This window comes from Thalia democratica, chromosome 3, assembly GCF_965202585.1.
Source record: "Thalia democratica chromosome 3, ktThaDemo2.hap1.1, whole genome shotgun sequence".
Lineage (NCBI taxonomy): Eukaryota > Metazoa > Chordata > Thaliacea > Salpida > Salpidae > Thalia > Thalia democratica.
In genome coordinates this window covers 51,483,260-51,495,069 of record NC_139167.1, presented here as the reverse complement: position 1 = coordinate 51,495,069, position 11,810 = coordinate 51,483,260, and the positions used below count along the sequence as shown (strand labels likewise).

Below are 11,810 nucleotides of genomic sequence, written 5' to 3'. Positions count from 1 at the left end.
GTTCTGCTGAAGAAAACGAAGAAAGTTCTGCTGAAGAAAATGAAGAAAGTTCTGCTGAAGAAAATAAAGAAACGTCTGCTGAAGAAGATGAAGAAACTTCTGCTGAAGAAGATGAAGATCAGATTAAAACAGCAGCGGAAAATGAACACGGATCCGTTGAAGGTATATCTTTAAAACATTTTTACATTTTTTTTATAAGTTAAACTATTTAATAACCTTTTTTCTTACTTTTAACAGAATGTTTTGTAAGAACAAGTCATGAATTTTCAACATATAACGGTTACGACTTACAGTAATCAACTCTTTTTTAAGTTCATTAAACGAAAAAAATAAAATACAACGTAAAAACAAACTAAAAACTTATTTTAAATTTGTAACACTGCAGCATATTCAAGAAACGTCCCTAACAGAACAAACTAAAATGTTTACAAACTTAAGTTTCGTAAATTACTATAATATCTTTTACAGAAGCAGAGTCAATAGAATCCACGACGATCTATGTAGATAAAATTCCTCACTTTACACTCCACGGTAAGTAGTATTTTAAATTAATAATTTTTTAACGTGTTTTCATAAACTTCTCAACAACATATTCAATACGCTGTTTTGTTAATCGAAAGTTATAACAAGTTGGTAACTTAATTGCTATTTGAATTACACAGATCTTTGCTTGAGCGACAGTTATATGATGGCTCCAGAGGAAGAGAGTAGTGATGATAATAGTGATAGTTGCGATGGTGAAGAAGAACACTCTGATGACGACGATAATGAAGGTGATGAGTTAAAAAGTCTCAGAGATTGTGATGGTGATGAAACTGGTGAAAGGCAGAGCCGTTATAAAAAACCTGCTGTTGAACCGGAGAGTTTCAATGAAAAGGAAAGCAATGAGGTGGGAAGCTTTAAGGTCAAAACTCTTTTTGGAACAGAAAGCATGAAAGACAGTGAAAGCAACCGTGTAGATGTATGCGAGAGTTCTATCAAGATACAAGATTCTTGCGAGAGCCAGTGGGACTTGTTTAAGATAAGAGTTGATGAGACAGACATTGAAAGCGAGAGTGATTGTGACAATGAGAGTGATTGTGATAGCGAGAGTGATTGTGAGAGTGACTGTGAGAGTGATTGTGAGAGTGATTGTGAGAGTGATAGTTATTGTGAGAGTGATGGTGAGAGTGATTGTGAGAGTGATTGTGACAGTGATTGTGAGAGTGACTGTGAGAGTGATTGTGAGAGTGATTGTGACAGTGTGAGCGGTAGCGAACCTTTGAAAAAATGAATGCAATGTGGACAACGAAAAAGCGTGAGAGTGTGGTTGATAGTGATGATGAGTGGTGAGTTGTGAGAGAGTTTTAAATGTGATCAGATTTGGATATGAAAATAATGATTTTAATGAACAACATAAAATAAACAGTTCATAAATGAAAATAATTTGCTTTATTAATAAATTGTTAAGCTGGTAAAAAGTATTTTTCTTAAAACTGATACTTCATTGATTAACATCATTTTAGAGCAAAAGTATTAAAAAAGTAGAAAAATTCACGCTAAAATTCCTTAAAGTAAATTTTTGAACAAAATGATTTTGTTTTACTTATAAAAAATATTTTTAAGCGCAATTGTGTATCTTGTTTATCTTTGTGTAGATAATGGTCAATAAGGCTTCAATATTTACAGTAACTTACAATAAAAATGTAAAAAGTAGACCAATAGCTTTGTATTTTAATTTAAAAAGCAAGAATTTTTGCGTTTTTTCAATAAAAGTATAAATGTAAAACATATAGGATTTTTTGTCTACTCTCTGTATAGTTACAAAAATATAAGAGTATTGGTAAAATTTTAAGCATTTTTATTATTTACTGACTTATACTTTAAACAACTTTGAAAGTTTTAACATTTAGTTCATTAGTTTTCAGTCTACAAAAAAAAAACTGACTAAGCAAACGTTAAATTCTCCTTCTTTAATTTAAGACTTGAAAATATCTATTCAAATCTTCGAAATAACGACACAGTTATACATAGATTTAGTTAGTAATAAATTTTGGTATCAAGGATTTAAAAAGTACAACATTTGTTAAGAATTTTATACAGATATTTTTGTTCAAAATGTTTTTTTTTTTTAATTTACTAGTTTTAAAAGAAATGCTGCCTTTAGCATATTTCCAACAAGTTTTTTAGCGGTATGAAAAATAAAATGTATAACACAAATACCCCCAATAAACATAATCATTACTATTAACTTTTTTTTTCAACAAGAATGCTTTTGAGAAAAAAGTTATTCTTTGTAAAACTATAACATTATGGAATAAAATGGGTCTTTCTTTATGCAATCATTTAAAAAAGGTATAAAAACACTTTAGTACACAACAACAATCATTGCTGAATTGTTCTTTATCATGATTATACATCTTATATATAACTAATATTTATCATTAACGACAAAACTAAGAAAACATAACAATTATAAGTTTTTTTTTAACCGGAACTTGTTACATCTAGTAGGTGAAAAGAAGTTTAGTAGATTACTTTGTGTACTTCCAGTTTTTTATTTCATTTACTAACATTAGTAAATCTAAATCTTTACGCGGCAAAACACTTTATGTTTAATAAAATCATCGTTTTGATTTCAAAGCTACTAAAGCGCAAGCTTTGTCGATTTGAGGATAAACAAAAACTGTTTAAGTAAAAAATATCGTTCTTAAGACCAAAAATGGGTATTAAAAAGCTTATATAGTTTTTAAATGCATTAACTTAAGTCAATAAAGAAAAGTACAATTTAATTTACCAACAGTTAAAATTAATTTTTTCTTTGTACTTTTTTAGAACTAAAAGTCAAACTTTTACAAAAGCTAGATATAACAATATTTAAAGTTGTTTTTTTTCACAGGCTAAAAAATTCTATAACTGATTGTTCTTTTACAAAAAAATATTTTCATATACATATCTGAAATAAAAATTTGTAAAATAAAAGCATACATTAATTTATGTACAAGTCGATTAATAAATTTTTAACATTTAAGTCTAGTTTGGTATAAAGCTTTTGCACTAGAACTCGAAAAAAAAAGGAAAGCTCGCTCGTGATAAGAACAGTTTACTTTAGCGTATTAAAAATTTAAAGCTTATTACTTGTTTTAAACTTTTTGATATACTGAAAAAGTAAAACAAAAACTTGTATTAAATGCTTAGTTTAATAAACATATCCCTAAATCACCTTAGACAAAACAATAATGTTATTAAGCCTTATCGTGTAGTTGACCCATGTAATTTATCCAGCTTAACCAGAGTTTTAAATTGTACTTTAGTGTCTAGCCTTTCAGCATAAACTTTGGTGGGTAAGATAAAGATACTTTATAGAAAAACACTTTTTGTAAGTAGTAAGAACAATGAGTGCTTGTTTGCTTGTCTTGATACTGTTTTAATTTTATTAACAGTAAACTAACTTATATTTATTTTCATAAAAATTCAATAAAGGTCTTATTTTGTATTTGTTTATTTATTTGATGTAGACATTGGATTTATTTGTTACTACTACAACTCAACAGTTTTTTAGAAATCAAAAAATAGTTGTAATGATTTTAATTAGTAAAAACTAACAACTTTTTTTTTGTTTATTATGTAACTCGATATTCGAAACGCAATAAAAAAACTGTAGTTACCTTTATGATTGTTAAAATCAAAATAGTTTTACTAAAACGTTGTGAAGTAAGATTATTAATTCTATCAAAATTGGATGGAATAAGTAATAAAACACCACATAAAATTTAAATGAGTTCAAAATGTGATAAAAACTAAAGCAAAAAACACAAACGAACATGAAAATACAAATCAATTAAAAAATAGCTATAGCATGCTAATTAAAAAACTTGTTTTAATTGACTTAAATTTTTGTAATTGATAATCAAAAGCTATTTCCAAATATTAACGGGAACAATAATTATAGTTATAAAAAAAAAATTTAAAATTTTTTTTTATAAAAAACTAGTTTAACTAAATGCTCTTTACTGTCGAAGTGCATAAGTTTTATTAAGATAATTATTTTGTTAAAAATAGAGTTATTTGAAGTTTACTTTAAGTTCTGAAAACAAATGACGCTTCCGAATCTTCACAAAATTGGCGTCAGGTGTAATTATAAACTTAACAAGAACTAATTGATACTTTTTAAATTGCTTAACTAAACCTCCTGCAATACTTAAATAATGATTATGTACATTGTATTAGCATATCAGAGCGTATAGACATTAAGTAGTTATTGTAGATTGTATAGCGAAAAAAGATCATAAACTGCTGATTATTCAGTTATAAATAAATTTAAGGAGCACAACTTATTGTGTGAAACTAAGTTGATGGTAATTTGTGTAAATCACAATTTTGACGTCGTTCCAAATGTACTTTTTTGAGGTGATGTTTTTTCGTCGCTATGCACTGAGCTCCCAATAGATTTGTCGCTAAAAATAAATTAAAAAATTAAAATCTAATGACTATAAAACTATCTACAAGAAAACTTCAAAGTAATATACAGAATTTTCACGGTTATAAATATTTACAAACCTGATACCGGGCTTGAGTATTGAAATAGGGGGTTTTTTATCAGATATTTGGCAGGAACCAGACGACTGATTGACGACGGGTGTTTTTTGCTTGCCTGATGTTTGCTTTTGATGATCTCTAGTCAGCGAAGACAAGTTGCTCACTACAACAGTTTTATTGGTCTTTGTTAGAATTAAGTCTGCTTTGTATCAAGAAAAATATTCTTTTTAAAATACTTTCAACAATGAAATCTTTTATGTATATTGCTTTTTAAATAGTTAAGTAACACAGATATTCAGTTGACAAAAATTATACCAAAACAAAATTATTTTATACTTCATTCTTAATTGGAAAACAAACCAGCTATAGACGGAGTGCGATGCACCAGTGTTGCCATGGGAATGTTGATGACAGACGGTTGCTGGTTACCAGGTGAAGGGTTGCCATGGTAACCACCACCGCTGTTGCACCCACCAGTGCAACTTTCCCGGATACTGTTGTCATGGATAATTTTTTTATTAAATTTAAAATATTAAACACAAAACAATTTAGGTTAATTGTTGTATTGATTAATTTCCGTTTCAAATGATAACAGTTTCTTATAAAAATGTAACTAGGAAGAAATGTAAACGTCTACAATTTAATGAAGTAGGACGACAGAAAAGTTTTAATGAAACTAAATACTACCATCTTGCCATAGAAGTAAACCAGTTTCGAAAAATTTTCACAGTTAGAGGCTTGAAAATAATTTTGTTGTAATCTTCATTCGAAGTAGCATAGGACGTTGTCAGCGGTGAAACGTAAATAGGATAACCTATTTAAGAAGCTAGGATTAAAATCGCTTTAAGATGATTAAAAAACAAACCAATTAAAGTTAGCTTGATTATTAGAGAAAATACACGGTATAATTGGCTCTTCAAAAAATTTCGACAAAAATAAAACCTAACTACTTTAAGTTTAATTTTTCATTTAGTTTTCAAGGACATAGTTACTACTAATATCAAAGTAATATATGAACTATTTGGTACCATAATAAATGAAAAGTTTTATAACAAAAACTAAAAAGTTAAAACATAACAATAAAAGTAAAAAATAATTTTATTTTTATATTACATATCAAACAATTTGAAAATCATTAGTATATTGAAAAAGAAATTTTGTGCTATTTCGAAAAAGTTTATTAAAAAACGGAATAATCTAAACTTATATGAACTTAATTGAAAATGGTAGGTATAAAAATAAAACTAAAACAAAGTCTAACCAATGGGTTGGTCGCAAGAAGAGTTAATCATGTTCCTCAAAACCTGCTTGGCGTTCTGTATGGAACCCCTCTCCGGGTTCCTGTTCCTTAAAAACACCAGTTCGGACTGCTGACCGGCCCACAACCCTCTGACGCACTCGCGGTTGACTCTCACGAGAGTGAAACCCAATGACTTGTACTGCAGTTTCACCACGCTGTACTGGTCCACAAACGCCTCCGAAACCTGCCTCCTGTGAAGGGTTTTTTTATTAAAGTTTTTGAAATGGTAAATTTTTTATCGTTCAATATCTTGTTTAAGTATGTGACTCTTTAATAGTAATAACTATTTTCATTTCATTAAAGTTTTTTTTACCTTGTTGGATAACAAGATTTGCAAACATTTTTTTATTATTTTTTGTGAATTGCATGGGTTGGAATTATCACTGCTTGTTTAAGTATAATATTTCTTTTAACAAATAAAGTAATGGTTTTTTTTTAATAATAATTTGAGGTTTTTGAAAACTTCTTAAAAATTTATAAATAGTTTTTTTTTTATACTATAACCAACAATACTCTACAAGAACTGAATAAATATTTTACACAACGAACCGAAGTGCGAGCAAGTTGGGCGCGTTGCCAAGCACCGATCTTCGCCACAGGGGATCCCCCTCGTGGGTGATGACCATCTCCTCGCATATTTCGGCGATCGAGTCGTAAAGTGACGCGTCATCCTCAAACTCGTCCGGATCTGTCAAGTTGTTATAAACAAGTTAACTAAATAACAGTTTTAATTAATAAACTAAGAAAAAAAATCAAACGAACAAGTGAAGTGGTCCTGGTGCAGCTTCAAAGCGGTCCTGACTGCAGGTTGGACGACATTTTTCATCAAGTTGACGTCGCTCATCACCCACTCGTCTTTATGCGACTGCACCCGGATGTCGCCCTTGAACACGGAGTGCAGCCCGAACAAGAACGCGTCCAAGCTGAAATGTGAAAAAAGTGGCTCAAATGATGGGGAAAAATTTAAAATAGTATTTTATGAGGTACTAAAGTGGGTTTAAAGACTTTTACGACAAAAGTTTAGAAATCTCAAAAATTATTGTCTCATTATAAATTTTCACAAAATTGTGAAAATTATTTAAAGATTCCTCAAAAATAAAACCTCCATTTATTTAAACGAGGTTTATTCGCTTAAATAAAGCAACATTGAATTAAGTTACATAACTAGAGCAAAATTAAAATTGATATAATAAAAAAAAAGAAAATAAACTTATTAAAAAACATTTTTAATTTAACTAATACATAAATAAAAACTGACTGAAGTTTATTTGTTTGATAGAGGTGAACTAACTTGGGAGCCAACGTCAGCGATGCGCTGGACAAGACCCTCCTTGCGAACGCGGTCAGCGCAAAAGCCAAAAGAGGCAGTTTGAAAGCGGTTGCGCAACCGTGTTCTCCCCCTCCTCTCTCGTCACGTGACTTGAAAAATAATATTTGAAACTTGAGAACTAATATATATATATATATATACATCAACAGACTTCAAAAAACAAGTAAGAAGTTTCTCGCTTTTTTAATTAAGCTGAGTCTCTAAAGTTTTAAAGATGATTAAAAGTATACACGACTTAAGACCTATAAACTTCAATTATTCATTAAAGAGCATACCAATAAGTAGTAGTAATAAAGAGTTCAAAATTAAAATGTACGAAAAAGTATCTATTCTATTATTACGTAATACCTAATTTTGTATAATTTTATTGCTGTACTTACAAGTTTGTTTTTCATTGAATAAAACTTGGCTGAAGACGCGTATTAAACGCAGAAACAGCTGTCCCAAGCAAAAGTTTATTTTGTGTATTTTAGTTCTATATATATATATATATATATATATAGAATTAAGTTATTTAACTTAATAAATTAAATTTTTCACACTGAGCCCACCTTGAGGGCTTTATTATTAAAATTGCCGTTCAGAGAACATCGTCTACAAGGCCACAGTTAACTCTGGCGTTGAGACGAGGTTCTATGTCGGCTTGTGCTCGACTCAGTTTAGATTCAGGTACGCCAATCATAAAAAATCGTTTAAAGGCGGCATATATGAAAATGACACTGAACTTTCGAAGTATGTTTGTGGCTTAAAGCGCAGCGGCATTGACTTCGAAATACCCTTGGAAGTCATAAAAAGAGCACAGCCTATAGTCGACGGCAATAGCCCAATATGTAGGCTGTGTCTTAAAGAAGCATCAGCCGTTGTATATGCACTGAAAGACAAGAGATGCCTAAACAAAAGAAGCGAGTTTGTATCGTCTTGTAGACATATAAAAAAGTTGCTTTTAAAGTTTAACAAGTTTTAATTTCATCTTAAAATAACCTAAATATCAACTTGCATCTTAATTTTATCTTTATCTCTTTCAGTTATCTGTCCTAATATATAGTTACTCACTGAAGTTATATAAATTTTTGCTAGTTTATTGTCGATTGGTAAATTAATTTTTGCACAAGCCGTTTTGCATGATTTTTAATAGTTTCAAAATTACGTCATAATCTATTTATGCAAAAAATTTTTAACTTTCATTAGTGATTTTGTTTTGTGCTTTATTTTAAACTTGTTTTAAAGCTGATGAGTGAATAGTCACGAAACTCGAGTCCTTTGAGTTTTGCATCTTTAAACAAACCTTTTATATATATATATATATATTGGAATGTTAACAGCATTTGTCGTCAGGAATAACAAAACATTAAGTGAAGAGAATAAAAGAAGGTTTATGATTATACATTTTTTTAAGTAATAAGTTTATTTTGGAGGTTATTAAAAACTATACAACTTTTTTTTTCTTAAATAGACTTTCAGTATTAAACAAACCTAAAAAAAAGTTTTTAATAAAAAAATAAAACAGTAAGTAAAAATTAATTAGCACAAGAATATTTAACAATTTTTTTTTTAAATAACTAATTTATTAAATTAAACATCAACTCACTTTTTCTCTCCGCTGGTAGCAGTGCTTGACCCATTGGAGGTAAACCTTGTTGAAATTCTGCAACGTCACTCCGCACAGCCACACATCGAAATCGTCGTCGATTGCAGCGCTGAAGCACGCGTCGTTGTCCGCCCACCTGCGCTCTTGCGACCTCTCGCGGATGCTTTTCATTATCTGCTCGTTTGAAAGCCACTCGTCTAATGACGGGTGCTTGCACAGAAAGTAGATGCAACACTGTGGATTGTGTTGATGAGTAAAAATAAAATAATACAGCACAAACTTTTTTATTAAAATTGGTGATAAAATAACTTATACAAGTTTCTTCTTATACAAAAAATAAGTAGATTACAACCGGTGATAAATAACTAAAAATATATCTATGTGGTGAAATATATGCTTTTTTTACTGAAAATTGGTTAAAATATTGCAACACTGTGAATAAAGTAGTTGCAAGCAAAAACTAAATTATAAAATACATATTTTTTATACAAAATAGGTCATAGAATATTATAAAATAGTCTCTTCTTATACAAATAAATAGTTTTAAGAAAAAAACTTCCTTTTTTCACTGTGTAGGTTATAACCAGTGGTTAATAAGTAGAAAATATCTATACGGTTCTATATAAACTGGTTATTAAATATTTTAAACTGTTTTTTTACAAAGTTGAAGAAGTATTTAAAAAACTCAACTGAGGATAAAACATTGTTTGCTTTCGCCCATAACTATTAAGAAAATTGGAATAACACTTTTGATAAAAACTAACCTTAACAATGAATCCAACCAATACTTTTCTGAGGTCATAAACACCGAGCATGGTCGATGCGTTGTTGTCCGAAATACTGTAACCGTCCAGCACGTAATTTCGCGCCAAAACCTGCACGCAAATGTGTTGTGGAACTATACATGGCAAAACTTAAAACAATAAATTCGCTAGTAATTAAACCATACATTTAAACAGGTTTTAGAAGTGTAATTCAATCAAACTGCTTTGAAAAGAATAAGTATTGTTCGTATTCAAACGTTGTTTATTAAAAGAAAACTTAATTAATGAGACGTTTGTTTAAACAATGCAAAAAAAAACTATAACTTGTGCATTAAAAAAACAAAATAATATGAGAAGCTCTTGTACCCCAAATATTTTTTTTATACTCATAAAAGATGTGCTTTTAAATTTACTATTAAAGCAAAATTATCAACATTCTTGGGTGCCAATAATCGTAACATGCCAACCTGCCATGCCATCCATCTTTGGTGGAAGGCGGCGTTGAACGAAAGCAAATGTTTCATTGCTGGCAGCTTGCAGCACATGCAGTGCCTGTTCTGTTCCAACGTCCTCTCGTTGATCGCCTCCACCTCCCTCTGCTGGCAGTACGTTCCTGTGTGTGACGTCACAGTTACTAAGTTGTGAGTAGTTTTTATTGTATGTAAGATTTTAAAAGCGCAAGATTTAAAGTGTTTTTATTTGATGTACAATGTAAATTGTGGTACAAAAGTAGTTTGGGTATTGTGCACGAATAAAAAAAAAAAGGTCAGACAAATTAATTAAATTTAAAAAGTTTATGTGTTCGTTTCATTTTTTACTATTAGTAATTAAGCTAAATGCAATATATCATAAAGATGTTAAGCTTAGATAGTATAAAAAACTAATAAATTTTCTTTTTTATTTGAAAATTCAAATCTATGTATTTTAACTTTCTAATTTGAAAAAATTTGATTAAAAAAGATATTTACAATAGCTTATTCAAGCTGAAGACTTTGAAATATTCAAACATTTAATCTAGGTAAGCTAAATAAGAACTTTATAATACTTAAAAACAAAAAAATATACCTGTACAAAAGAAAAAACATTTACTTTTAATGTTCTTACCTGAAAACTCTAGACCTCTCAGCTGAAAAGTGACAACTCCATTACAAATTTCTACAATATGAACCATAGCATTTAAATGGTCTGAAGTGAGAATGAAGCAGTCTCCTGCGTGACATGTACCCCATCTGGTGGTTAAAATATATAAAATTACAACAAATATTATGTGACTTACCCTATCAGGTTTTACATTACCAAGAGGTACACTTATATATACCTTACATAAGGATATCTCTTAGAATATTTTAAACATTTTATATATCATATAGATACAACCTTATATATTTGAAGTTCAGCCAAATACAAACAATCATGAACAAACTCTTTTTAAATTATTCTTTGTAGAGAAAATTAACAAAAAATCAGACGGATGTTCTCATAAATTTTGGAATAAAAATATTTAGTAAAATTATGAAACAGTACTGAATAAATACTACCTTCCCATGGCTATATCACCGGCTAACGATTTCTGCAATGAGTTGGTGAGATGCTCGTAAAACACAGAGTTGAGGTTATTGTCGTCGCTGTGAGTTGCTCTGTCAAGCTGAGACGACAACCTGGTGTTTGAGTGGTCCTTTCGTCTGGTACTGTGGAAAATTCATTTTATTGCATTTAACGTTTTATGAGTAAGTTTTACTAGCTTTGTAATCGAAAGTAAACTTTACTAAGTATATTTTTAACTTTCGAATACAATAATATTGAAAATATCTTCCAGCATTTTCTTTTGTCTGGTGCAACGAAAACATTTTAAACTTTCATATATTATACCTTATAATTTATTTTTTCTACAACTTATCATTAAATTTTATTCTCATTATAAGAAATAAGAAAATGCAATTTTAATTTTCAAATACAGTTTATACTTTTTTAAAGACTAATTTAAAATTGTTTTTAGCTTTAAAGCCAAAACAACAGTTGTTCAACTCACTTGTAATCCTTCTCCCAAAACTTGTTGGGCCTGGGGTAGGAGGACAGGAAGATGGCGCTGCCTAGCAACGGGGAGAAGGGCGTGTGGAGGATGGTTGACAGGAGGCAGTTGAGGGAGAGGAGGACGGAGTGGGGGGCGACGAAGGGCTGGGCGAAGGCGTGGAAGGCCGAACCCCATGAAATTTGCCACGGGGCCACGTAAACCTGCCAGAAGCGCAACTTCAGTAGAAGGTCCTGCATCTGTTTGAATTTGATTTCTTAAAAATGTTTACATTAAATAGA

At 30.1% G+C, this 11,810-nt stretch overlaps 1 protein-coding gene across 2 annotated transcripts in view; it reads right to left on the bottom strand.

Moving 5' to 3' along the window:
• Window positions 1–3,650: 3,650 nt before the first annotated feature.
• LOC145831864 (pecanex-like protein 1) overlaps window positions 3,651–11,810 on the bottom strand; it is a 30,703-nt gene continuing 22,543 nt past the window's right edge. For both annotated transcript variants that reach the window (XM_082939210.1, XM_082939211.1), the window contains exons 33-46: window positions 11,530–11,768; window positions 11,039–11,188; window positions 10,605–10,729; window positions 9,968–10,113; window positions 9,501–9,611; window positions 8,737–8,970; window positions 7,110–7,237; window positions 6,581–6,741; window positions 6,368–6,506; window positions 5,780–6,009; window positions 5,206–5,332; window positions 4,879–5,012; window positions 4,540–4,681; window positions 3,651–4,436 (exon numbers count right to left, since the gene is read on the bottom strand). In XM_082939210.1, coding sequence (XP_082795336.1) covers window positions 4,352–4,436; window positions 4,540–4,681; window positions 4,879–5,012; window positions 5,206–5,332; window positions 5,780–6,009; window positions 6,368–6,506; window positions 6,581–6,741; window positions 7,110–7,237; window positions 8,737–8,970; window positions 9,501–9,611; window positions 9,968–10,113; window positions 10,605–10,729; window positions 11,039–11,188; window positions 11,530–11,768 — 2,151 coding nt within the window. In that variant the 3' untranslated portion in view covers window positions 3,651–4,351. The remainder of the gene's footprint in view (window positions 4,437–4,539; window positions 4,682–4,878; window positions 5,013–5,205; window positions 5,333–5,779; window positions 6,010–6,367; window positions 6,507–6,580; window positions 6,742–7,109; window positions 7,238–8,736; window positions 8,971–9,500; window positions 9,612–9,967; window positions 10,114–10,604; window positions 10,730–11,038; window positions 11,189–11,529; window positions 11,769–11,810) is intronic.